The sequence below is a fragment of the Microcaecilia unicolor genome, chromosome 9, assembly GCF_901765095.1.
Source record: "Microcaecilia unicolor chromosome 9, aMicUni1.1, whole genome shotgun sequence".
Lineage (NCBI taxonomy): Eukaryota > Metazoa > Chordata > Amphibia > Gymnophiona > Siphonopidae > Microcaecilia > Microcaecilia unicolor.
Window position 1 is genome coordinate 173,247,320 of NC_044039.1, and position 27,161 is coordinate 173,274,480.

General features: G+C 46.0%; 1 protein-coding gene across 1 annotated transcript in view; it reads left to right on the forward strand.

Annotated features, from left to right (window-relative positions):
* The window catches only part of KIAA0586 (KIAA0586 ortholog), a 311,131-nt gene that overhangs the window by 35,490 nt on the left and 248,480 nt on the right, over nt 1–27,161 (forward strand). Inside the window, exons 8-10 of the mRNA XM_030214301.1 lie at nt 398–565; nt 3,495–3,600; nt 14,302–14,452. Coding sequence (XP_030070161.1) covers nt 398–565; nt 3,495–3,600; nt 14,302–14,452 — 425 coding nt within the window. The remainder of the gene's footprint in view (nt 1–397; nt 566–3,494; nt 3,601–14,301; nt 14,453–27,161) is intronic.

Sequence of the window (27,161 nt, forward strand, 5' to 3'; positions counted from 1 at the left end):
GCCATTACAGAATCTACTTGTTGATCCTTGGAAAGGTGACATCAACATTTGTTACACGGTCTCTGCTGTCTTCCCCCTCACCCATTCTACAGAAATGAATGTGCTGTCTTTATATGACTGCAACCCAGTCTCTTAAGATAAAGTAACTTCTGCCTGGCTTTCCCTCTCCCCCTGTAGAGTATAGAATGCTAATTCTTTATCTTAGCTGCAAAAATGTACTTGAAGCGCTATAAAGTAATTGGGTAATGTAATATTTGTTCTCAGAAAATGTATTGTTTTACAATTTTTATGCATACATATGTTCATAACATTTTGCCATGGTGCGTGTTATCATTTTTGGGACAAAAAAAAATGACTTACAATTATTTATATGTGTATTTTTCCCTTTAAATGAAAGCTTGCGTACCTCATCCTGAAGTGAGTTCAGGAAAATCCCCGCTGGAGACTCCGGCTCCTCGCAGATTTGCTCCTATACCTATGGCAAAAGATGGCAGAGTTTCACAGAAAGAGATACCGGTGGCAGGAAAGGAAAATGTGAATGAGTCCAGATGCACAGTGAATCTAGGCAAGTGCCCAAGAGACTATGATGCAACACTGTGATGCATTTAAAGGCTCATTGAGTTGTTGGATTTTTGGGATTAGAATATTGTGTATTAAATGATAAGAATCTTTGTGTTAGCAAGGAACTGACAAGTCATTGGAACCGACATGTGTTGCCCACTGTCTTGGATTTTCCATATTGTGCTCTTTGGTCATCTTTGAATAATCATCACTGGGAAGGAAGGAGAGATTATCCTAGCAGAACATGATCTCTTCATCCATTTGTTTTTCTCCTCATGTTTTTTTTTTTTTCTTTTTTCTTCCTATGGAAACTATTCCTGTTTTTACTCTCTGAAGCTTACAGAGTGGCTAATATAGCAGACATTTCTTTTAATTTCCCTGAAGCCTCTTGTCTGCAGAATGCAAGAATGTGGACAGTCACACATGAAGAAGTCTCCACAGTACTTAATATCTCCCGTGCTGGCCCAAATCTGTTATGCAGTAGGCTGATTATTTTTTCATCATGCTTGCCAGCTATCAGTAAAATTATGGGCAGCCTGTAAAATAATGAGCAAAAAATGACATATTTGTAAAAATAATTTAATGTCATCAGAACCTAATGGTGTTGAACCTGGGTGCTCTGGCCTCAGAGTTTGCAAGGCTGCATGCAGGGGTCTACATCTCAACAGCTGCATGCTGCCTGCTTGTATCACTCAGGCATTTTGTGAAGACTGTGTTTGACTACCAGTAAAAGCAGTGTGCAGGAAATAAGAGCAGCTCATTTAGCAGCACTCACTGACACTCAGTGCCTGACTTACAAAGATTTTTTTTCCTCATTAATGAATCAGGCCCATAATGTAAATCTTGAGGACTTTTGGAAACTAGGAGTAGCCTAGTTGTTAGTGCAGTGGACTTTGATCCTGGGAAACTGAGTTCATATTCCCACTGCAGCTCCTTGTGACTCTGGGCAAGTCACTTAACCCTCCATTGCCCCTGGTACAAAATAAGTACCTGAATATATGCAAACCGCTTTGAATGTAGTTGCAAAAACTTCAGAAAGGCAGTATATCAAGTCCCATTTCCCTTTCCCTTTCTTAATATGATTTTGTAATTACTGGTCAGGTTGGACCCAGCTCAGCTGTAGGGTTAAATAGAGAGAAGGAGCAGTCCTCCCCAACCATGACAGAACTTTGTGCATGACTGGGAGAAACGTGTTGCAACTGTCAGAGGAAACCTCATGGTACATAAGGGGGTGAATATCAGTAAGTCCAGTTGTGCACTGAATGGCAAAAGTAAAATGTGTCATTAAAAAAGAAAAAAATAAATTTAGATTGTCAGCAAAAATCTGACAGATCAGTTAAAGAAAAAATTCATGAGTGGGACAAAGACACAGGATTTCTGTATAGAAAAAAGATGTAATCCAATTAAAACACAGCTTAAGTGACCTTATTGATGGAGTGAGCTTTGATGGCAGCTTCAGAGGTTGGCAAGTAAGACCAGTGCCGGGCAGACTGGGTCCTGTTAATGGCTAAGACAGCAGATCAGGATCAAGGCTGGAGTGGGCTTAGATAGCAGCTCCAGTAGTTGGGCAGTAGGGTCAGTGTTGGGCAGACCTCTACTGTTTGTACCCCAAAATTGGCAGGGAGAGATAGAGGTTAAGTATACCAGTGTTTAATCAGGAAGAAGTAGAACCTGTGCAGTGTGCCAGATACAACTCTGGCCACCTTGTTGTCGTTGAGTAGACTGGATGGACTGTGTAGATCTTTTTCTGCTGACATTTACTATGAGGGGCATTAAAAAAAATAGTGTGTTAAGTAAAAAAACAAACAAAAAACCCCATCCTGATCTTAATGCCCAAAACAAACTTGGCCATCTCACAGTCATAATCAAACAGGGAAATTGTCTGGATTTTCTGTTAAATTCTGTTTGTGAGATATATGTTTTTGCACTGAAAAGGTTCAAAATGAATAGCCATTTTCCAAAGTGAAATGTCAAACTTTTGAATGACAAAATCCAAGGGTCATGAACTTCTGTCTGGTATCATTTTCAAAAATATGCCCACACAGATGTCCCCGCAAAACAGGAGTGGCCTAGTGATTAGTGCAGAGAACTGTAAACCAAGGGACGGGTTCAAACACCACTATATATATATATATATAATTTTAAATGTCCCTCAACAACCTGAAAAATGCTGACTGTACCTGAATGTACATCATGTGAATAGCCTTCAGGCTTGCAGGTGTCTTATCAATATATATAAAAGGCAAGTGTCGTACTCGCTCGCAAATGCGCAGTAGAGACCTTCTCTGCCCCGCCCCCGCGTCAATACGTGATGACGGGGGGCAGAACAGAGAGGGTCTGTACTGCTTATTTCTGAGGGAGGGACACCGCCGTCTAACGCTCCCCCCACCCGAGTCGCCGCTGCCACCCACCTTCTACCCGGTGATCCGCCCTGGGTGGCAGCCAACCAAGGAACGCCACTGGGTTTTATACTAAACATACAGCAAAACCATGCAGGTCAAACTTAGATGATTAAGGCCTTAAAGTCTGTCAAATTCTGTGAATAACTAAATAACAGAAGTCTTCCAACTCATAATAACATAGGTGCTCAATTTTCAAAGCAGATGGACGTCTTAACAAGCCAAAAAAAAAAATAAAAGACCAAACCCTGATTTTGCAAAGTCAGAATTTGGACATTTCAATAGCAAGGGGGCATGTTGTGAGCAGGACGAAGGAAAGCCCAAAAGTAGGATGTCCAACAGGGATTTTCCAATGGGAAGAAAGGTCCATGTTTTAAAAGGAGGACATTTTTATCTAGATCTGTTTCAGTCACATCCAAGTTACAAAAAGTTACTCTTACATGAGCAGCTGACCACTGGATGGATTTAAGCATGACCACTCTTTAATCCCCCATTTTTATACAAAAATAAAACTTGCTTTCCTATCACTTTTAGAAAAAGGAAGATTTTTGGAACAGATTCTGAGAGGTCAAGAAACACCTGTGAATCACAGAGCAGAGAAAGCACCAGTAAGCAAGACCAAACTGGGCAAAAAGGATAGGTAAGCAGATCATTATTTATTATTTGTTTATTTATTGCATTTGTATCCCACATTTTCCCACCTATTTGCAGGCTCAATGTGGCTTAAATAGTTTTGTTATGACATTATCATTACAGGATAGCAGATACAATTAGTAGTGCGCAGATATTGAGTAAGGGAAGAAAGAAGGAAGGAAGTGATTAGGCGGGTAAGTATAGAAGGTGGACTTTCATAGCTGGGTGGGTTGGTGAAGTGGATTAGTGAAGCTATGGGTTCTCTTTGTAGGCCTTGTTAAAGAAATATGTCTTCAGAGATTTGCGAAAGTTAGTTGTTTCGTCGATTGATTTCAGGTCTGTAGGTAGTGCATTCCATATCTGCGTACTCATGTAAGAGAAGGTGGTGGCATGCATCAGCTTGTATTTTAGTCCTTTTCAGCTGGGGAAGTGCAGATTGAGAAATTTGCGGGATGTTCTTGTGGCGTTTCTGGGAGGTAGGTCCATGAGGTTTAGCATGTAGATTGGGGCGTCTGCGTGAATGATTTTGTGTACAATCGTGCAGATCTTGAACGCAATGTGTTCCTTAAGTGGGAGCCAGTGAAGTTTCTCTCTTAGGGGTTTTGCACTTTCATATTTAGTCTTTCCAAATATGAGTCTGGCGGTTGTATTCTGGGCTGTTTGGAGTTTTTTGATAGTCTGTTCTTTGCAGCCAGCATACAGTGCGTTGCAGTAGTCCAGATGACTTATTACCATTGATTGTACCAGGGTACGGAAGATGTATCTCGGGAAGAAAGGTTTTACTCTTTTGAGTTTCCACATGGAGTAGAACATCTTTTTCGTTGTGTTCTTCACGTGGGTATCGAGAGTGAGGTTTCGATCAATAGTAACTCCAAGAATTTTCAAGTTTTGTGAGACAGGAAGAGAACAGTATGGTGTGGTTATGGTTTTTTGTGTTATGTTGAGAGGTGAGTACAAGACATTGTGTTTTTTCTGCGTTAAGTTTTAGTTGGAATGCATCCGCCCAGGTGTGCATGATTTGGAGGCTTTGGTTGATCTCATTGGTGATTTCATTTAGATCATGTTTGAACGGGATGTAAATTGTGACATCGTTTGCATATATGTAGGGGTTGAGGTTTTGATTGGCTAGAAGTTTGGCTAAAGGTATCATCGTTAGGTTAAATAAGGTTGGTGAGAGGGGGGATCCTTGGGGGACTCCACATTCAGGTGTCCATGGGGGTGATCTGTCTGCGTATGTTGTTACTTGGTATGATCTTTTGGTCAGGAATCTTTTGAGCCATTTGAGAACTGTGCCTCCTACTCCGAAGTATTCTAGTATATGTAATAGTATTCCATGATTAACCATGTCAAAGGCACTGGACATGTCGAATTGTAAGAGGAGTATGTTGTTACCCGTTGCAATTGCTTGTTTGAATGAGTTCATTGCGGACACTAGAACAGTTTCAGTAGTGTGATTTGACCGGAACCCTGATTGAGACTCATGCAGAATTGAGTGTTTATTTAGGTATTCAGTGAGTTGTTTCGTCACTACGCCCTCCATGAGTTTGGTTATGAGTGGAATGGATGCTACTGGGCGCTAATTGGTTAGGTCCATTGTGCTTTTTTTGGCATCTTTTGGCAGCGGTGTAAGTAGAATGTTTCCTTTATCTGTGGGAAAGAGCCCATTTTGAAGCCTGTGGTTCGTGAGGTCTGTTTTGAATTGTTTGGGTGCAGATCTTATTAGACCAGTAGGGCAAATGTCTAATTTGCATTGCGATTTGGCGTATTTTTCGAGCCAATGTGAGATTTCATCTGATGAGAGCGTGTCAAAGTTGGTCCATGATCGATTTGCTGGGCATTCCCCGGGTTTTGGGTCTAGACATTCTAGGATGTTTGTGTAGTCTGTTATATTGGTGGGTATCATGAGTCGGAGATATATTATTTTTTCATTGAAGTAATTCGCAAGATTGGTTGCTGATGGGGTGTCTGTGTTGTTGGAGGTAACCGATGTAGTATTTAGGAGATTGTTTACAAGTGAGAAGAGTTTGTGTGTATCCTTGTAGTTTGGTCCTATTTTGGTTTTATAATACGTCCTTTTAGTTTGTCTGCTAGTGTATTTGTATTTTCTTTGTAATTATTTCCAGTCTTTGAGTGTGTGTTCGTCTTTTTTCTTGCTCCATGCTCTTTCTAATCTTCTGACCTGTGTTTTTAGTTCTTTCAGTTCTTCGTTAAACCATGCTATTGAGTTTTTTCTATGTGAAGTTCTGGTTTGAAGTGGTGCTATGCTGTCTAGTATTGTTCTGCATCTGTTATCCCATTCTTGGAGAAATTGGGGTAAGTGTGTAGGTGTTGTCCATTCGTCGGTGTATAATTGTTGCCAGAATATTAGTGGGTCTATTTTGTCTCTCGTAGTGTAGGTTGTTTGTTCTTGTTTTTGTTGTGTCATTTTTGTTCTCCATTGGAGGGAAAGGTTTGCACTGTAGTGATCGGACCATGGCGTGGCTGTCCATTTTATGTCTATTAGTGTGAGATTTGGTTCTGATGAGAATTTGTGGGTAATGATGTCTAGTGTATGTCCTTTGTTATGGATGGGTGTATGTTCGGCCAGTGGAGTTCCCATAGTTGGAGGAAGTCCTTGCATTCGCGTACATTGCTTGATTTAGTATCTTCAAGGTGAAGATTGATGTCTCCTGCTTTGAGAAGGTTCTGGGTGGAGACACAAGTATTCAATATAAAGTCCAGAAAGTGTGTGTGTGAGTCTTGCCAGTTGCCCGGGGGTCTGTAGAATAAGATTAGGTTTAGGTGATCACGTAGATTGGACTGATTCTGACTGAGGCTATTTCGAGTTGGGGAAGAATAGATTCTGCTGTTGTTGTGACTGTGAATTGAGGTTTATAAATTATCGCTATGCCTCCTCCTCTTTTTCCTTCTCTTGTCCAGTGGGTAATTTTGTATCCTGGAAGACAGAGCTCTAAAATTATTGGATCTTTGGAGTCATGGATCCAAGTTTCGCTAATAAGGTGTATGAGTTTTATTTGCTACTACTGCCCAATTACCATCCTCCTGATATTCAACACTATTTAACTGGCCAGGAGCCTGGATGTTAGGGATACTCCATTTGTGAGAATTAATGGCCTGCCTGTCCTTAGAGAAAGCAAAGATATAAACCCGCCCGCCTTCCTTTGGGGTTGTCTCCTCTTTTTTTGTTATGTTTATGCTATAGTATTTAACTGCTGTAACCGTGCTTTCGCAGCGGGCGGGAAAGCACATGCGCAGTGGAGTAACGCTCGCACTTCACAAAGCTCTGTTCCATATCATCAAGCTGATCAATCCATAGACTGGTGGGTTGTGTCCATCTACCAGCAGGTGGAGATAGAGAGCAAACTTTTGCCTCCCTATATGTGGTCATGTGCTGCCGGAAACTCCTCAGTATGTTCTCTATCTCAGCAGGTGGTGGTCACACACAGCAGCAGCTCTGGCTAGGCCTCCAAACCTAATCCTTAGGTTTTGTTGAGGCCTGGGGTTGAGGGCTCTTTTGAGCAAGTGCAAACCTGGTGGTGCCAGGTCCCTCCTTTTCTCCCCCCTCCCGCTGGCTCCGTTTAAAAAAAAAAAAAAAAAAAAAATATTTTTAAACGTCTTTAAAGGCGTTTAATTCGACGTTTCTTTAAACGTTCATTGCAGCTACTCACTGGGACACCAGTTCGTTACAGCTCGGAGCGGCAAGCAGGTAATTTTACCTTTTTATAGCGGGCAGGGGGTTCCCCGATTCTTCTCCTCGTGGCAATGGCGTCGGAGGGCGAGGGCGCAAAGGGTCGCTCCCCGGATCGCTGGAGCGCTTCTAGAGGGGATGCGGGGGTTTTACAACCTGATTCGCCCTTGATGGGTGATAGTTTAGTGACCGATGAATGTCCCGGTCGTTCCTCCAGCGTGGCGGTTTTTTCCCGCCATAAACGCCCATCCCCCGCTCCTCGCTTCCGCCATCTTGGCCGGCCACGCGGCTCGGACGGCTTCTTCGGGGCCGCCCTTGAGGTTGGAGACATTAATGCCATGAACGCCCTTAATTTGGGCGATGGCACCAAAGCGGCTAAAGTTAAGCGCCGTTCTTCCCGCGCGGCTCCTTCACGGAGTTTCGCGCCGGACGCCATTTTGGATGCGCAGCATGTCTCTCCCCCGCTATTGCGAGCGCCGGTTGAGAGTGCGTCTAGGGCTGTTGCCCAGGCTGCGGAAGTGCACAGTCTGGGGGGTTTCTCCCCCGAGTTTGTTTTGCTGCTGCATCAGGCTTTCCTCATGCAAAACGCTGCCCCTGCTCCCTCTTCTGATAAAGAGGTTGAGGTTCCCAGAGGTGAACGCCCTCGGGTTGATTTCCAGGCCTTGGAGGACTTTTGTCTCCTCCGATGTAGATGAGGGCAGCGTGTCTGAGGTCTCCCAACGATCCTTTGCGGATTCCTTGGAGGAGATAGATCCCCGCTCGGATGGAGCGGATGACCCCTCTGCAGCGCGGCTTTTTAGCCCAGAGGATTTGCCCAACCTGTTGTTACAGGCCATGGACACTTTGAAGATTTCCTCTCCGGAGGACGTCTCTCCCTCAGCCCCTGTTGGCTCTGCCATTATGCTGGGGACGAAGCGCCCGCCTAGAACCTTCCACGTGCATGATGCCATGCACACCTTAATTGCGGCTCAATGGGATGTCCCGGAAACGAGCCTTAAAGTGGCTAGGGCTATGTCCCGCCTCTATCCTTTGGCTGTGAGTGAACGTGAGGCCTATCTGTGGCCTACCGTGGATTCTTTAATCACTGCGGTGACTAAGAAAACGGCGTTGCCGGTGGAAGGTGGCACGGCCCTAAAGGACGCCCAAGACAGAAGATTGGAGGCGGCCTTAAGGTCGTCCTTGGAGGCAGCTGCTTTAAGTTTGCAGGCCTCAGTTTGCGGCTCCTATGTGGCCAGGGCGTGCCGGACTATGGTGCAGCGGGCTTCCCCCTCGGATCATTCCTTGAGGGCTGATTGGCCGGCCCTGGAATCGGGCTTAGCCTATTTGGCAGACTTGCTGTATGATGTCTGGAGAGCCTCAGCTAGAGGCATGGCTCAGACAGTCTCTGCGCGGCGGTGGCTTTGGCTGAAACATTGGTCTGCTGACCACGCCTCTAAATCCCGCCTGGCTAGATTGCCTTTTAAGGCAAGCTGCTCTTTGGGGTCGAGCTGGACAAAATCGTGACCGATCTCGGCACGTCTAAGGGCAAGAAATTACCAGAGGTCAGGGCTCGGGTTAGTACTCGTCCCGATACCTCCATACCGCCCGGGCAAGTCGGGTTCCTCTGCCCCCTCTTCCTTCAAGAGGAATTTCTCCCCCAAGCAGCATTCCTTTCGCAGAGACCGCCGTCCCGGAGGTGCTCCCTCCGGTCCTCCCCCAGGGTCTCGTACCCAATGACGGGGCCTTGGTCCACGCCCCAGTGCAGATTGGAGGACGGCTGTCCTCGTTTCTGGGCGAGTGGACCACTATAACTTCAGACGCGTGGGTGCTGGAAGTCATCAGAGACGGCTACAAGCTAGAGTTCTGCCAACCCTTAAGAGACGGGTTTGTACTCTCTCCCTGCAAGTCTCCGGTCAAGCTGTGGTAGTGCAGCAGACCTTGGACAACCTGATCCGCCTGGGTGCGGTCGTTCCGGTGCCAAAAAATCAGATTGGCAAGGGACGTTACTCCATTTACTTTGTGGTTCCAAAGAAAGGAGGTTCTGTCCGGCCTATCATCGACCTCAATGGGGTCAATCGGGCCTGGAAAGTGAGGCACTTTCGCATGGAGACTCTCCGCTCTGTTATAGCGGCAGTGAAGGCAGGAGAGTTCTTGGCTTCCTTGGACATCAAGGAAGCGTACCTGCATATTCCCATCTGGCCTCCTCTCCAACGCTTTCTGCGTTTTACAGTCCTGAGACGACACTTCCAGTTCAGAGCCCTCCCTTTCGGGTTGGCTACTGCTCCGCGGACCTTTTCCAAAGTAATGGGGGTCATAGCGGCCTTCCTGCTAAAGGAAGGAGTACAAGTCCATCCTTATCTGGACGACTGGTTGATCCGAGCCCCCTCTTATGCAGAGTGCGGCAAAGCTATGGACCGGGTAGTTGCTCTTTTGAGCTCCCTGGGATGGATCATCAACTGGAAGAAGAGCCAGCTGCGCCCGACTCAGTCCCTGGTGTATCTGGGAGTTCGATTCGACACCCAAGTGGGCAGAGTGTTCCTGCCAGACAATCGGATTGTCAAGCTTCAGGCTCAGGTGGACTAGTTCCTAGTAGCCTCTCCTATTCGGGCTTGGGACTACGTGCAGCTGTTGGGCTCTATGACGGCCACGATGGAAGTAGTGCCCTGGGCCAGGGCTCATATGAGACCACTACAGCTATCTCTGCTGCTGCGCTGGACTCCGATGTCGGAGGATTATGCTGTGCGCCTTCCCGTGGACCCAGCAGTGCGCAAGGCGCTGAGCTGGTGGACGCAGACAGACAAGTTGTCTGCAGGATTGCCTCTGGTGACCCCGGAGTGGATTGTCGTCACGACAGATGCCTCTTTGATGGGCTGGGGAGCCCACTGCTTGGGAAGGACAGCGCAGGGGCTCTAGTCTCCTGCAGAGGCAAGTGGTCTATCAACCTCCTGGAACTCAGAGCCATTCGCTTGGTGTTATTGGAGTTCATCCCGGTACTCGTGTTGAAGCCTGTACGGGTCCTGTCGGACAATGCCACGGCTGTGGCCTATATCAACCGCCAGGGAGGTACCAGAGCGCCCCTCTAGCCAAGGAGGCTATGAGTCTTTGCCAGTGGGCGGAAGCGAACCTGGAGCAGCTTTCAGCGGCCCACATTGCCGGAGTCATGAATGTCAAGGCGGACTTTCTCAGTCGCCATACCTTGGAGCCCGGAGAGTGGCAACTATCTGCTCAGGCGTTCTTGGACATCACGAAGCGCTGGGGCCAGCCGAGCCTAGATCTGATGGCGTCATCGGCCAATGGCCAAGTGCCGTGCTTTTTCAGCAGAGGACGGGACCCTCGATCCCTGGGAGTAGATGCTCTTCTCCAACAGTGGCCGACACAAGAGCTCCTCTATGTGTTCCCGCCCTGGCCCATGTTGGGCAGGGTGCTAGACCGGGTGGCAAAGCATCCCGGCAGGGTAATCCTGGTGGGTCCGGATTGGCCCAGACGTCCCTGGTATGTGGACTTGTTCAGGCTCTCAGTCGACGATCCTCTGCGGCTGTCAGTGGAGCAGGGCCTGTTACATCAGGGTCCCGTGGTGATGGAGGATCCCTCTCCCTTTGGTCTTACGGCCTGGCTATTGAGCGGCAGCGTCTGAGGAAGAAGGGCTTCTCAGACAAGGTCATCGCCACTATGCTGAGAGCGAGGAAGCGCTCTACTTCTACTGCTTACGCCAGGGTTTGGCGTATCTTTGCAGCATGGTGTGAAGCAGGCTCACTTTCTCCCTTCACTGCTCCAATTTCTTCAGTGTTGGCGTTCCTGCAAGAAGGTCTGGAGAAAGGCCTGTCGCTCAGTTCCCTTAAAGTCCAGGTAGCGGCTCTGGCTTGTTTCAGGGGCCGCCTGAAGGGTGCTTCCCTGGCTTCGCAGCCAGATGTGGTGCGCTTTCTCAAGGGAGTTAATCACCTGCGCCCTCCTCTGCACTCAGTGGTGCCTGCGTGGAATCTCAACCTGGTGCTAAGAGCATTGCAGAAGCCGCCTTTGGAACCCTTGTCGAGGGCATCTCTGAAAGACCTGACGTTGAAAGCAGTCTTTTTGGTGGCTATCACTTCAGACAGAAGAGTTTCCGAGCTCCAGGCGCTCTCATGTCGAGAGCCTTTTCTGCAGTGCACTGAGGCAGGAGTGACTATTCGCACAGTGCCTTCCTTCCTGCCCAAGATTGTTTCTCGCTTCCATGTGAATCAGCAGCTCTGTCTCCCTTCCTTTCGTAGGGAGGACTACCCAGAGGAGTACTCCGCTCTTGAATATCTGGATGTGAGACGAGTCATCATCAGATACTTGGAAGTGACCAATGATTTCCGGAAATCGGATCATCTGTTTGTCCTGTTTGCAGGTCCTCGTAAGGGTCTGCAGGCTGCTAAGCCTACAGTGGCAAGATGGGTCCAGGAAGCCATTGCAGCGGCTTATGTGGCCGCGGGGAAGGTGCCGCCTATCCAGCTGAAGGCTCACTCCACGAGAGCTCAGGCGGCCTCGATGGCAGAGGCCGGATCCGTCTCCTTGGAAGAGATATGCAAGGCGGCAACGTGGGCTTCGGCTCATACATTCTCCAAGCATTACCGTTTGACTGTGGCTGCACGGGCGGAGGCCCGGTTTGGAGCTTCAGTGTTGAGGTCAGGGATTTCTATGTCCCGCCCTGGGTGAGTACTGCTTCGGTACATCCCACCAGTCTATGGATTGATCAGCTTGATGATATGGAAGGTAAAATTATGTATAATCATACCTGATAATTTTCTTTCCATTAATCATAGCTGATCAATCCATAGCCCCTCCCAGATATCTGTACTGTTTATATTCTGGTTGAATTTTAGGTTCAAGTTTAGCCTTCAGTTACTTCAGGAGGACTTCGTGTTCAAGTTCTTCTTTCACTTGGATTCTTCAAGAGTTGAGACGACTTTGTGTTACAGTGAGCTGCTGCATTCCTCTCCCCTCCGTTTTACGGGGCTGGATTGAGACATAAATTCTGCCGGCACTCCCTCCCGCTTCGTGCGGCTGTAGGGCAGCTTTGTACCCCTCCCGCTTCGGCGGTGTTAGGGTCAGTCAGCTCCTCCCGCGGTTGCGGTTGCAGGATAAGCCAGATCCCCCCGCATCGGCGGGTGTGGTGTCCCTCCCCCGCTCCGCGGGGATGAGCTGGACGGATTCCCCTCCCCCACTTGTGTGGGGATGAGCTGGGTTAATTCCCCTCCCCCGTTTCGGCGGTGGTGAGCTGGGCAGAGTGTCCCTTCGTGGGTGTAATTCTCTAAGTGCTGAGTCCTGCGGATGGAGCTTTGATATCGACATACTGAGGAGTTTCCGGCAGCACATGACCACATATAGGGAGGCAAAAGTTTGCTCTCTATCTCCACCTGCTGGTAGATGGACACAACCCACCAGTCTATGGATTGATCAGCTATGATTAATGGAAAGAAAATTATCAGGTATGATTATACATAATTTTACCTTAAGCTTGTTAAAAGCTCTGGACTGGGCAACGCGGGACCACGTTACCCAATTATGAGAATATAAGGCTTCTGTCCTCAGAGAATACCTGCAACAGGTAAGTATCTTCTCTTTATCCTAACTTATTGATCTTAGAAGACTTGAGCTTGCAGCTGAATGGTCCTCATCCATTGGACAAATGTTTTGTATCACTTATCTCGAATACACACTAGATATAGTTCTTACCCCACAGCTTAATGATTTATTATACCCTTCCAACTGTTCTGCCTTGGTTAGATAACTGTCTCATTAATTTTACACTTACAGTCCCTATCACAGCTCCAAGGAGTCAGCCTTTTGGTTTTAAATCAGGAATCTTGCTAATATAGCCCCACCTAAGATCCCTCTGTTCTGTTTCCTCCTGACTTTTGAGTCTTACTCATTTTCAGTTTAGGCATCGAAATAGAATGACATATTACAAGGCTACTTGGATCAAATCGCTCCAGAGCATCTTTCTAGCACACATCTAAGAGATCATAAACTGAGAGATTATGGAAGAAATATAGACTCATGAGTTTCTCTGCTATAAATCAACTAGTACTTCATATCATATTAAACTCAAAGAAGAAAAAATGAGTCATTAGATGATGACGATTGCTAACTGTTTCTCTTAATATGCCTAAAAATCTTTCTGTACTCTCACAACTTCTACTGGCGAAAAAAATCTCTTCCACTCTACTACCAGTAGCAGATGACTTTGCTGATTTTATTCAGAATAAAAATATTGCCTTAAATCAGACTTTGCTTCCGTCTTCACCTTTGGCACTCACATCCATTTCGAGCTCTTCTTTTTGAGTTGATCTCTGGCTATTAGTCTGAATTGTGTCTGTATACTCCCTCTGCTTTTAGAGCATGAACAGTTTGATTTAGTAGTTTTCTTGTCCCTGCTTTATTGTCTTTCAGGTCCTGTCTTATCATTTTAATGAAATTCTTTTCTACCTTTCTTTTTTATTTATTATAAACTGCTTTGCTACTGGCAATTTTTGCTTTGAAAAGTAGAATGTTAAATCCAGTTAAACCATAAATTAAAAAGCTGTGCGATGGCTGAGATCTGTGAGTCTGTGAGCTCTGATTGCCTTTGTTGTTACCATTGCCCCTATTCTAGTTGCTGTTGCTTCTTCTCCACTTGAGTAAGCTGAATAGGGGTGATTTATGGAGGTGAAAAGAACAGGAGTCTACAGAGAGGGAGGGGAAGGAAACTAGAAGTCAGTTGGGAAAAGGGGGTTAGAAGTCGGATATATCATTTAGGACATCATCTGGAGTTATGTTAAAATGAGTTCACATAGGAAAAGTTTGAAAAGTGCTATTCTAGGCACTGTAGACGGGCTAATCGAAGACATTTATGGAATACATTTGATAAAAGAAAGGATTGCTTATCTATACAGTGAATAACACGGTAGCTTGTTTGTCATTCTTCTTTTGATAGACTTTGCTTTTTCTGTACACTAATTTTTTTTCCTGGCTTCTGATATTCATGCACACACACATTTAGTCAATCTATTTTGTTTTCAGTAAATCATTTGTTGGTTTCAGTTTGCACAGTTCTGAGCCAGTTGCAACTTTTGAAGGCCCTCTTCCTGAGGTGAAGCCCGTGGGAAGTTCCTCCATTTCAGCTATGCAGAAAGCTGATGATGTGTTGCATGACCTTGGCCAGCTGAAGAAAGAGGTTCAAAACATGTTGCAGGTGAGTGAGATCAGGCACGAATGTGTCTTGTCAGTGACTTTTTGTGTAGATTGAGTAAGAACATAAGAATAGACATTCTGGGTCAGACCAATGGCCCATCTAGCCCAGTTTCCTGCTTCCGGCAGTGGCCAAACCCAAATAGTAGCAACATTCCATGCTACCAATCCCAGGGCAAGCTGTGGCTTCCCCATGTCTGTCTCAATAGCAGACTATAGACTTTTCCTCCAGGAACTTGTCCAAACCTTTTTTTTAAACCCACATATGCTAACAGCTGTTACTACATCATTAGTACATCCTCCAGCAAAGAGTTCCAGAGCTTAACTATCTGCTGAGTGAAAAAAATATTTCTTCCTATTTGTTTTAAAAGTATTTTCATGTAACTTCATTGAGTGTCCCCTAGCCTTTGTACTTTTTGAAAGAATAAAAGATTGATTCACTTTTACCCATTCTGCACCACTCAGGATTTGTAGACCTCAATGATATCTCCCCTCAGCTATCTCTTTTCCAAGTTGAAGAGCCCTAACCTCTTTAGCCTTTCCTCATATGAGAGGAGTTCCATCCCTTTTATCATTTTGGTCACTCTTCTTTGAACCTTTCTAATTCTGCTATATCTGTTTTGAGATAAGGTGACCAGAACTGAACGCAATACTCAAGGCGAGGTCGCACTATTTAGCGATACAGAGGCATTTTGGTATTTTTGGTCTTATTCACCATCCCTTTCCTAATAATTCCTAGCATCTCATTTGCTTTTTTGACCACCACCACACACTGGGCAGAAGATTTCAGCATATTGTCTATAATTACACCTAGATCTTTTTCTTGAGTGCTGACCCCCAATGTGCATCACTTTGCATTTGTCCACATTAAATTACATCTGCCATGGGAGATCATGTGATGCACTAACAACAAGAGACGTGTTTTGATCTGTCTCTGGGATCCTGAACCCACTGACCGCCATTAATGTGCATACTGAAGCTAATTTTAGTTTATCTTCTCTGGAACAAGAGGTGTCAGCGTATGGACAAATATTGTACAAAGGTAGACCGAGAGATGACTGTCAAACTCAGCAAAAAAGAAGCAGGGAAGGCGAAGGCAGGTGAGGAGAAGATGTCGTCCGTAGTGGTGATGGATGTTCCGGCCTTCACTGACCAGCTTTCCCATCTTACAAATGCCATCACTCAGGCACTGGAACCCCGATTAGGAAATCTCGGTGACAACTCACTAACTTTGGAACATTGCTGACAAATACCACTCATAGAACGGCTGAGGCAGAACAGCGTATATGGCAGCATGAGAATGCAGCTGGGATCGCGGAAAAGGTGGTAGAACTCCTACAGAAAGAGGTGCAAGAACAAGCAGCACTCATTGAAGACTTAGAGAATAGATCTCGTAGGGAAAATCTTAGAATGGTAGGCCTCCCTGAAACTCTTCCTGAACAAAACCTAGGAATGTTATTGGAACATTGGCTTACTGCTAAATTTATTTATTTATTTATTTATTAGGATTTATTTACCGCCTTTTTGAAGGAATTCACTCAAGGCGGTGTACAGTAAGAATAGATCAATCATGAGCAATACACAAATTCCAGCAGTAAAATTATTCAAAAGCAATACTGGCATGGTATACAATTTACAATGTCAACACAACATGTAATAGAACATTATAATTGATAGTGAAGGGTAAAGCAAATTTGTCTTGTCTGATAGCTTTGGGCCGCTCTGTATAGAGCGTGCGCATCGACGTGGTCGACAACAAGATGTTTGCAAGAAGCCTTAAGTGGTCATTCTAAAAATCCACGATTACCTTCATAAAATGGAAATCCTGCGTAGGTTCAGGAAGAAGAGAGGAAATCTATATTATGAGGACATGTCTGTTTTAATCAGGATCAATCAGCATTTATTACCTCATTTGGTCTGTATGAATTTACTGTGATGCCTGACGGACTCTCCAGGAGGGAAGAGCCAGAACCACGCTGACACTAGACTGTTGAGACCCGACCAGCGGACTGAAGAAGCTGCAATCCGGATCTCTCTTAAAGTGGGTGGTGTGACGAAACAGGGGACTTACGTCTGTGACTTCTTATGTGAATTTATGATATTTGTTCCCCAGTGCATTTCCCTTGTTTGGTCAGCAGATGGTGACTGTCCTTTTTTTGTAAAGCTGTTACAGAAGAGACTGTTTTTTCCCGCCTGAGCTGTGAGGAAATCTTTAGTCTCAGTATGGGAGCACAGAGATAAACATCTCTGTCCTGAGACCCTGTTCAAGGCTTGTGAGCACTTATTATCCTGAAGTTTTCCAGGCGCAACCCAGGTAGTGACAAAGTGTTTTATTGATCCTTATTCAGTTACCTATTATTGCCTGTTACTTTCCATCTGTTTTATATGGTTCACTATTTTAATTCTGTGACAGTAAACCTTTTTAGTTTATTGGCTCTGTTGTCCTGGACTAAGAGTCTTGGTGGTTTGTGTGTTAGATATGTGGGTGCTTTCTAGGAACTGTGGGACTCCTGTGATTGTGGCCCCAGTGTCCTTAGAAACCACTGGGGAAATAACTTGTGGATGGGAGATTTGCCCAGAGGCAAGTGGGACCCAGCAGGCAGGTGGAAGGGTATGCCAGTGTAGAGCGCGTGTGCAGGTGGTAGCAGGCTTGAGCAGTTCTGGGACAGACCCTTTAGGTGACCGCCGTGCTCTAATTAACTGGCCACAGTTGGTGTGATTTTTATATACACGGAATCTTCAACTGAGTTAAAAGCTAAATGTCTGCTGAGGAAGTGACGTCACGGTGCCGAATGGCTGCCTGAACTGAGAGCTCCCGCACCCTCCTATCTTTAATGGTTTTATTCGCCCTCTTTCAGATAAATTTTGCCCTTATTGGAAGAAGCAGAGCTGAAGGTAAGATTCGAAGCTACCATGAGTAAGAGTGCGTCACAATCCTGTAAAGACCCTGAGCACCATGCAGCAAAGCAAACTAGCAAGAGCCTGCGGCGCCACGTGTCTCCGGCTCCTCTCTCGCACTCTGATTTGGATTCGGCGGCATCTCAGTCGGAGTTGCGCCCTGTTGCTGCAACACGAGAGTTATCGAGAGAGCTAGCTAAATCTCTCCAAACTATAAGAGAGGATATTAAATCCTCAAAGAATGAAATACTTGAGAAGATGGAGATCTTAGGCACTGACCTGAAGGAGTGGGTGGCCGCGTGAAGGATCTAGAGGGCCGAGTGGAGGAACAAGCTGTACAATTCACTGATCTAGCCTTGAAGGTGGATTTGGTTTCTTCTCAATACTCTGATCTCCAATTTAAAGTTGACGATCTGGAGAATCGCGGTAGAAGGTGCAACCTTCGTTTCCGTGGCGTTCCCGAGTGCGCGGAGGCGGAGGATGTCCCAACTGTTGTTTGGGTCCTATGTGCAAAGCTGCTGGACACGGATCTGTCTGAGGCGCCAATTGAGATTGATAGAGCACATCGGGCTTTTGGAAAACCACTGGACAATAGAGCGCGAGATATCATTACTAAATTTGCTTCCTCGGCTGCATGAGAGCGTTTGCTAAAAAAAAAGGCCCATCAAACGCCATATGTGGATTACAATGACGCTAAAGTTCAGATTTTCCAGGACTTATCAGCCTTTACGCTGTCCTAAAGGCACCTCATGAAGCCAGCTCTGGAAGTTCTAACCAAGGGGAAGATTTCCTACAGATGGGCTTTTCCGTTTGCGCTGCTTTTCACTCTAGAGTGGACTAACACGGCTACCACACTCCTCTACTCTAGAGGGGAAAATACATCGTGTCCGCCATCTTGCAGAGGCATGGAAGGCTTTGCACGAGGCAGGATTGTCCCAGTCACCTGTCCCGCCAGTGGAAATAGCCACCTCTAGAAAGGATCGTTTGCAAAAATGGAAGCGGGTTGCACCTGAGTCGAGGATTTTCTCACATAATGTTTGACTCTCTGATGGGACTGCCTAATGATTTGCGCTTACTCATGTGTATGTTCTAATAAGAGTTGAACTGCTATTATTAATAGCTGCTTTTAGATAATACATGAAGGTATGAAGGTTGGGGGATTTTGTAGTCTGTAGCGGGGGGGGGAGGATGCTTGTGGTGGTGGTGGGGGGGGGGGGGGGGGGTTTGGGTTGGCTGGCTAGGTGCTGTGATATCTTTTCCTTTCTGTTTTTTACCATCCTGGTCTCCCTTGAGGCCATAGTTTGGTGTGTGATGGGAGGAGGGGTTGGGTGGTGGTGGGCGTTGATGGGGGGGGTCTGACGGAGAGTGTGAGTGGTGGGTGGGCTGCTTAGAAGTGGGTAGAGTGTCAGTGTGGAGTTTTGTGAAAGAGGTTGGGGGGTGTTGGAGAGGGGGTGGTGTTTGTGTTTTTTTTTTTTCTCCTTCCAACATGTTCTGGTCTGCTTGGTTTCCATGTTCTACCAGAGTTAACAAGCCTGTATATTGAAGTTTAGATGAGTGTGGATCTAAAGTTCTTGACATACAATGTTAAGAGTCTGAACTCTCCTCAAAAGCGTCAAAAGCTATTTAAGGAATTACTATTCTATAAACCTCATGTATTTCTCAGGCTTGGCAAAGTTGTCCAATCTGATCCCTATGGTAAACTGGTATTAGGAGGCGACTTTAATGCATCTTTTGACCCAGCCTTGGATAGGTCTGATGCAGTGTCGGGAATCGATGTTAAAAACTCTAAAGCGCTGGTTGATCTATCCCAAGCTTTAGCCGTGTGCGATGTGTGGCAACTACATCATCCAAAGGAACGAGATTATTCCTTTTATTTCCATTCTCATGATTCTTACTCCTGTATTGACCATTTGCTATTTGATATCTCTCTGATTGATTCAGTGGGGTTGCCTCTCAGGTATTGGCCCCATTACTATTTCGGACCATTCTCCGACCTGGGTTCAGCTTTCTTTCTTTTGTGAGGAAGACAAGGATAGTAGGTGGACTTTAAATGTCTCCTTGCTGAAGGAGGATAAGATTTTAGCCAACTATCGACCACTCTTGAGGGAATACCTTGACATTAATTTGAACTTAGGTCCTTCTCTGGGGATTGTTTAGGATGCCTTAAAAGCTGTAACAAGGGCTTTTTTCTTAAAACAGGCAAGCACTCAGGCTCGGGCCAGGCGAAAGGAAGTTGCAGACTGCATCTCACAATTGTCTCATTTGGAGGATCTTCATGAGTCTTCTCACTCCATCTCTATTCTGAGGCAGATCCAAGCTCTCTGATTAAGATTAGACAATATTTACTCGGACCAATTGCACTTTATCCGGACCAACAACAGCAACTTCAGTACTTTAATCATAATAAGCCTGGTCGTTCATTGGCCCTTAAATTGAGGCGGCAAAGATTTGATCGTACTATTCTTCGGGTTGGAGACAGTAAGAATACAGTGCTGACTAAGTCCTCTTTGATTCGTCAGCGTTACCAGTCTTTATACTCGGCCGATTCTACAATTCTCCTAGATGCTATTGGGGCCTTTTTATCATCTCAGAATCTTCCTTCTTTGACAGAGGAGCAACATTGTCTGTTAGATGGCATCATCCAAGTGGATGAAGTTGTTAAAGTTATTAAGGATTTGCCCACCGGAAAGGCACCTGGCTTGGATGGCTTACCAAATGACTTTTACAGGACTTTTAGGGGGGAGCTTGCTCCCCTCTTGGTCGAGATGCTTAATGGAGTCCGGGAAGGGGAGGTTTTACCTCCCTCTATGATGGAAGCCTGGATAGCAGTGATTCCGAAGCCAGGCAAAGACAAGATGGACTGTGCCTTCTATTGTCCTATCTCTATTTTTAATTCTGATGTTAAAACTATAGCTAAGGTTCTAGCGAATCAACTAGCGAAAGTTCTTCCTGATCTAATCCATCCTGATCAAGTAAGTTCCCCAAAGACAAGCTAAAGATATGTTCGCCAAAAGGTTAACTTGCTGCACGTAGCTACACAGTAAAAAAAAACCCTTGTGTCTTCTAGGGTTAGATGCCGAGAAGGCATTTGACTGTGTTCATTGGCCTTTCATGATCAGTGTTATGGAGTGATTGGGATTTGGGTAGGGATTTAGGGATTGGACTCAAGCTCTTTACAACTCTCCTAGAGCGTGTGTGCGAATTAATGGTGGCAATTCTCCTACGTTCCCTTTGTCTCGGGGGACACGCCAAGGATGTTCTCTCTTGCCAATGCTATTTGCCTTGGTTATGGAACCCCTTGCTATTTCTATTCGCTCTAATCCTAATATCTCGGGCATTATGGTAAGTGGTCAGGAATACAAGTTGGCAATGTTTGCTGATGATATCTTGCTTTCCTTAACCAAACTGTTACTCTCCATGCCTAACTTAATTATGCTTTTAGCAGACTATTCCTCCGTTTCGGGATTCAAGCTCAATATGACTAAATCGGAAGCTATGGCTGTTGGTATCTCTAGTCCGATTTTATAATCTTTACAACAAGCCTTCCCTTTTCGGTGGGTAACCCGAGGTATCAAGTATTTGGGGATTCTTCTTACCAAGAACTTTTCTGATTTATTTTCAGCTAATTACCCTCCCCTCTTGCGGGAACTCTATAAAGATATGGAGGCTTGGGTTTTCATTGAGTTATCATGGTTTGGACAGATTGCTACTCTGAAAATGAATGTGTTGCCACGTTTGATGTATCTCTTCCAGGTTCTCCCTCTTCGTTTGTCTCGTAACTTTCTCTCAGGTCTCCAAGATTATCTTCTTTGCTTCATTTGGTCTAATAAACGGCCACGTCTCTCTAGAACATTGCTGTATCGGGTGTTCCGAACTTGTATTGGTATTACCTTTAGCAGTTTATCAGTCAATGATGTAGCAAGGGCGCTAAACAAGTTCTCCAAGAAACATTGTGGTCTTGATATTTGCCCTAGTCAACTGCTCAAATCCGCCCCAGAGTGCTTCGTCGTCGACCTTACCTCCTATTTAAACTTCATACTACAACAGGGACTTTTTCCTCATGAGCATGGAAACATTCTTCTCACACTTATTCCCAAGAATCCTAAAATAGGAGTAGATGTCCTTTCAAATTATCGACCAATAACATCTATACCTTTGTGTCACGTTTTCCAGAGCAGGAACTAGGTTTGTGAGCCCTTGGGCCACTGCCGAGGAGCGGCAGGGGCAGGCAAAACCACCCCACACAGGGATAAGGCAGAACTCTGACAGGGCCAGCTAGACTTCACCTGCGCTTGACCACCGTTCCGCAGGAGTTGAGCCCCTGAGTGCAGGTGGCCAGCAGGACTTACAGGACGGGTTCGGAACTGGATACCAGCAGGATACACACAGGGAGGCTAGGCTGAATACTAGACTAGGACTCTCAGACAGGCAAGGGACAGAACTGAAAGCTGCAAGCAGCCACTGAAACAGGGAACAAACACTGATAGCTAAGGAACAGGACTGAAAGCTGCCAGGCAGCCACTGAACAAGAATCACAGACAACCTAGCACTAGACAAAGACATACAAACAAGAACAAGACTGGGAAACAAGCAATACAGTAAACAAGCAGTACAGAACACAAAGCTACACAAAGACTGAACTAGAATCAGGCAAGAATACAAACTATAAACTGGACTAGGCAGAAGTGCAGCAAGCACCAACAAACCAGGGCCTTAGGCGATGCAAAGGCAAAGCAGAGAGTTTCCAAATAGCTAATAAGCCCAGCAGCAGCTGAGATTCAGATGCAACAATGACCCGGCAGCTACGGGTGCTGAGCAGGCTCAAACAAGCCAAGCAAGTCTGGCAGGCCGGAAGATCCGGACTGGACTGGGCTGAAGTCTGGAACGGGAAACAGCACATAGACAATCCAATGCAGCCACTAGGTCTGGCCACCAGAGGGCAAGAGGTACACAAACCAAAACACAAACAGAAAGCATACTGAAGCATACACAGGTGCAGCACAGTGGAGCAATTAGAGCCATGCTGGAAGCAGCCAGCACACAGAGAGAGAACTAACTCAGAAAGGACAGAGAGAAGCCAGCTCAGAAGCTGACCCCCAGAAATAAGGTAAGTCTGAGAGGGGTCACAACCACAGATGTGACACTTTGCTTGTTAAAATTATGGAAAGTTTGGTCAATTCTCAACTAACGGACTACATGAAGAATTTCGATATTCTGCATTGTTCACAATCGGGGTTCCGTCCTAAGTTCAGTACCGAAACAGTCCTGGTTACCCTTCTGTCTCATTTTAAAAGGGAAATGTCTACTGGTAACAAAATCTTATTACTTCAATTTGACATGTCCAGTGCGTTCGACAGTAACCAATGAGAGTTAATTTGTTAGAATAAGCGAAAGAAAGTTGTTAGAGTGTACAATGGAGGAGTTGTCGTCACGCAACTGTAAGACTTTAACACTGGCTGAATGAATGGAAGTTCTTAAAAAAAACAAAGTCAAGCATCTATTGCTAAAACATATAGGGTCAATCCCAGTTAAATTTCACATATCTTAAAGCAGAAAGATCAGTTTCTGGAAGACTGGCAAAACAATACAAATCCACACAGGAAACGTAAACAGGTGGGAAAAGCTGAGGATATAGAAGATGCTCTTCTTCGGTGGTCTTCTCAAGTCAGGAGCAGACAGTTTCCTGTCAGTGGTCTACTGCTTATGGAAAAAGCTAATCAGCTAGCTGAAAGTCTTGGACTAACTGAATTCAAAGCCACTGTTGGATGGTTGGAAAGATGGAAGGAGAGGAACAACATAAAATTCAAGAAATAGCATGGTGAAAAACAAGATGCTGACTTTGGTGCTGAAAATTGGTTTGTTTCAGTTCTTCCTACCATCTTGAACGAGTTTGCTCCTCGTGACATTTTCAATGCTGATGAAACCGGTCTGTACTGATGAGCGATTCCTGATGGAACACTTGCATTCAAACAAGCCGAAACTACAGGAAGTAAAACGTCGAAGGACCGACTGACGATCCTCCTTTGCTTCAGTATGGATTGGAGTGAGAAGTTGGAACCACTCGTCATCGGAAAGAGCAAACAGCCCTGTTGCTTCAAGAATGTTAAGTGACTTCCTGTGTCATACGAGGCTAATGCAAATTCATGGATGACTGGGGAAATTTGGAAGCAGTGACTAAAAGTTAGACACTAGAATGCGGGCACAAACGCGTCAGATTTTGTTGCTTTGTGGTAATTGTGCTGCACACAGTGTTGATGTCAGGCTGTCTAACGTCAAGGTGGTCTTCCTGCCACCAAACACTACCTCTCTGATTCAACCTATGGATCAGGGTATAATAGCCAATTTCAAACATTATCGGGCTCTTGTGCTAAGTCGTCTGATGAGAGTTATGGATGACCAGACTGACAAGGATAAATGTGCTGTTGACCTGGTTCGTAATCTATCATTGTTGGATTCCCTACATATGCAGAAAGAAGCCTGGAATCATGTTACACAGGCAACCATTGTGAACTGCTACAAGCGGGCAAGCTTTGTTAAGGATGTAGAGAGGGACAAAACAGATGCAGCTGTTGCAAATGTGTCAGATGAGTAGGCTATTGACATCCAAGCCGGTGTTACTGAAGAGGAGTTTCATCACTACGTAGCTGTTGATTACGATCTACAAACAGCTGCCAACAGCACTGATGTCGAGATATGCACCTACACGCAGGCAACGGGTGATGATGAAACAGATGATGAAATTAGCAGTGAGGCATATGCTGACGAAATTCAACAACCTGTCACTTTTGCAAGAGTGCTGTAGTCTCAACACCGTGCGGGCCTATCTGGAGGCCACTGGATGTCAGTGCTGTGACAGTTTTTACCGTCTGGCAGACGTAGTCTATGGAACTCACAGACACAATAGTGTACAGAGGACTATGACTACACAACGTCAGTTAACGGAGACTGTATACTGTAAATATAATGAACGGTACTGTACATATGTTTATCAGATGCAAACGTCTTTGGGTCACTACGGAGACTGTATACTGTACGTATAATAAACAGTAAATGAGTTTGTCAGATTTCAAGCTTCTTTGGGTCACTACGGTTAAGTGCATGTTCCGGTTAACTGCATGTATTTCTTTGGTCCCAGACCCTTGCCCTTAAGCGGATTGCACAGTACACAATATGGCAGGCACCGATGCAGTAAGAGTGACTTTGTTTGTTTAAATTGAACGGACTACACCCTGAGGCAGCAATTTGCGAAACATGCCGCATGTAGGCGGAGGCGTCCGTGCACTGCTAAATAAGATATATATGTGTGTGTATATATATATACGTTCTAATGAGGACAACGTTCTGTGAAGCCATCTGACGTCACTGAAGCTGTAGGGTTCGTGGATTCGTGGTGTGAAGCCTCCCTTCAAGCCAGCCAGCCAGCCGTCTCTGCCCCGCCCTCGCGACAAAACAAACAAATCCGGAAGCGAAACGTCAGGGAAGGAGGCGGCGCTCCCGACGTCTAGCCTTCCCTTCGCTGTGTTCCGCCTTCAAAATAAGGCGAAACACAGCGAAGGGAAAGCTACACGTCGGGAGCGCCGCCTCCTTCCCTGACGCTTCGCTGCCGGAAACGCCACGGAGGTAAATTGAAAAAGAAGAAAAAAAAAACCAAAACGATGCATGGATGCGAAGGGGGGGGGGGGACATGGATGCGAAGGGGGGGAGGAGAAGAGGGCGGGCCAGGCTGGGACATGGGATAGAGAGGAGCATGGATGCGAGGGGGGGTCATGGAAGGGAGAGAGGGGACTTGCTGGAAAAGGATGAATGGAGGCGGCAGGGGACAGAGGAGCATGGATGGGCATGGATTGGGAGGGCAGGGCTCAGGGAGAGAGGGGAATTGCTGGAAAGGGATGAATGGAGGGGGCAGGGGACAGAGGAGCATGGATGGGCATGGATTGGAAGGGCAGGACTCAGGGAGAGGGGAATTGCTGGATAGGGATGAATGGAGGGGACAGATGGGCATGGATGGATATGGATTGCAGGGCAGGCCTCAGGGAGAGAGGGGAATTGCTGGATAGGGATGAATGGAGGGGCCAGGTGACAGAGGAGCATGGATGGGCACGGATTGGAAGGGCAGGACTCAGGGAGAGGGGAATTGCTGGATAGGGATGAATGGAGGGGACAGATGGGCATGGATGGATATGGATTGCAGGGCAGGCCTCAGGCAGAGAGGGGAATTACTGGAAAGGGATGAATGGAGGGGGCAGGGGACAGAGGAGCATGGATGGGCATGGATTGGAAGGGCAGGACTCAGGGAGAGGGGAATTGCTGGATAGGGATGAATAGAGGAGACAGATGGGCATGGATGGATATGGATTGCAGGGCAGGCCTCAGGGAGAGAGGGCAATTGCTGGATAGGGATGAATGGAGGGGCCAGGTGACAAAGGAGCATGGATGGGCATGGATTGGAAGGGCAGGACTCAGGGAGAGGGGAAATGCTGGATAGGGATGAATGGAGGGAACAGATGGGCATGGATGGATATGGATTGCAGGGCAGGCCTCAGGCAGAGAGGGAAAATGCTGGATAGGGATGAATGGAGGGGGCAGGTGACAGAGAAACATGGATGGCCATGGATTGGGAGGGCAGGGCTCAGGGAGAGAGGGGAATTGCTGGAAAGGGATGAATGGAGGGGGCAGGGGACAGAGGAGCATGGATGGGCATTGATTGGGAGGGCAGGGCTCAGGGAGAGAGGGGAATTGCTGGAAAAGGATGAATGGAGGGGCCAGGGGACAGATGGCCATGGATTGGGAGGGCACGGCTCACACTCTCTCTCTGATATACAATGTCTTTCTGACTCTCACTCTCACACACTCTGTCTCACACTGTATCACATTCACTCTCTATGTGCCACACAGTCACTCACACACTCGCTTGGTCTCATACACTCACTCAAACAGAGAATCTGTGTCTCACACACACTCTCTCTCTCGCCCACACACACACACTCTCTCTCACACTGTGTCTCACATACACACTTGCACACACTCTCATTCTCACACACACACTCTCTCACAAACACACTCACACCCAGACTCACTCTCTCTCACACACACTCACACTTTCACTCTGACTCTCAAACAGTCACTCTCACATACACTCTCCCAAACATACACACTCCGAGGAAAACCTTGCTAGCGCCCGTTTCATTTGTGTCAGAAACGGGCCTTTTTTACTAGTATATATATATATAGCAAAAAAAGTGAAAGAATTGCATTGTAATTGAAGGATTTTTAAAGTGTATTTATGGACATTGGATGTGATAAAGCAATATTAAATTAAAAAAAAAAAAGGATAAAGATTTGCTATGAAAAAATTCAAGAAGTTGGTTGGGGAGTAATTGAATTTGTTACTTGAATTTAAAGAGGAGCAACATTGCTATTAATGACAAAACAGCTGGGTTCATGATTGTTTACATATAAGATAAATAAAGCAGTCCTAGCTTCCTTTCTCCCTCAGTGGGTACTTCTCATTCACCTGGACTAGTCTAATAAGGAAGATAAAATTTAGCATTATCTGTTAATTTCCTATCCTTGAGTCCTAGTAGATCAGTTCAGGACCCATCCAGGGAAGCTGGACCCTGAATTGTTGTGTTGTTGTTAACACTCTAATATGCTAAGTCTTGTGTTCACATGTGCTGTGTTTTACCCTCCCTGTTGGAATGGTGAGTTGATGGTCTTGGCCTTTGCCTGGGGCTTCTCAGGTAGTACCTTGTGTGTATGTGTGTGTGTGTGGGGGGGGGGCTTCTGTTGCAGTATGCTGTTTGTTTTTATTTTTA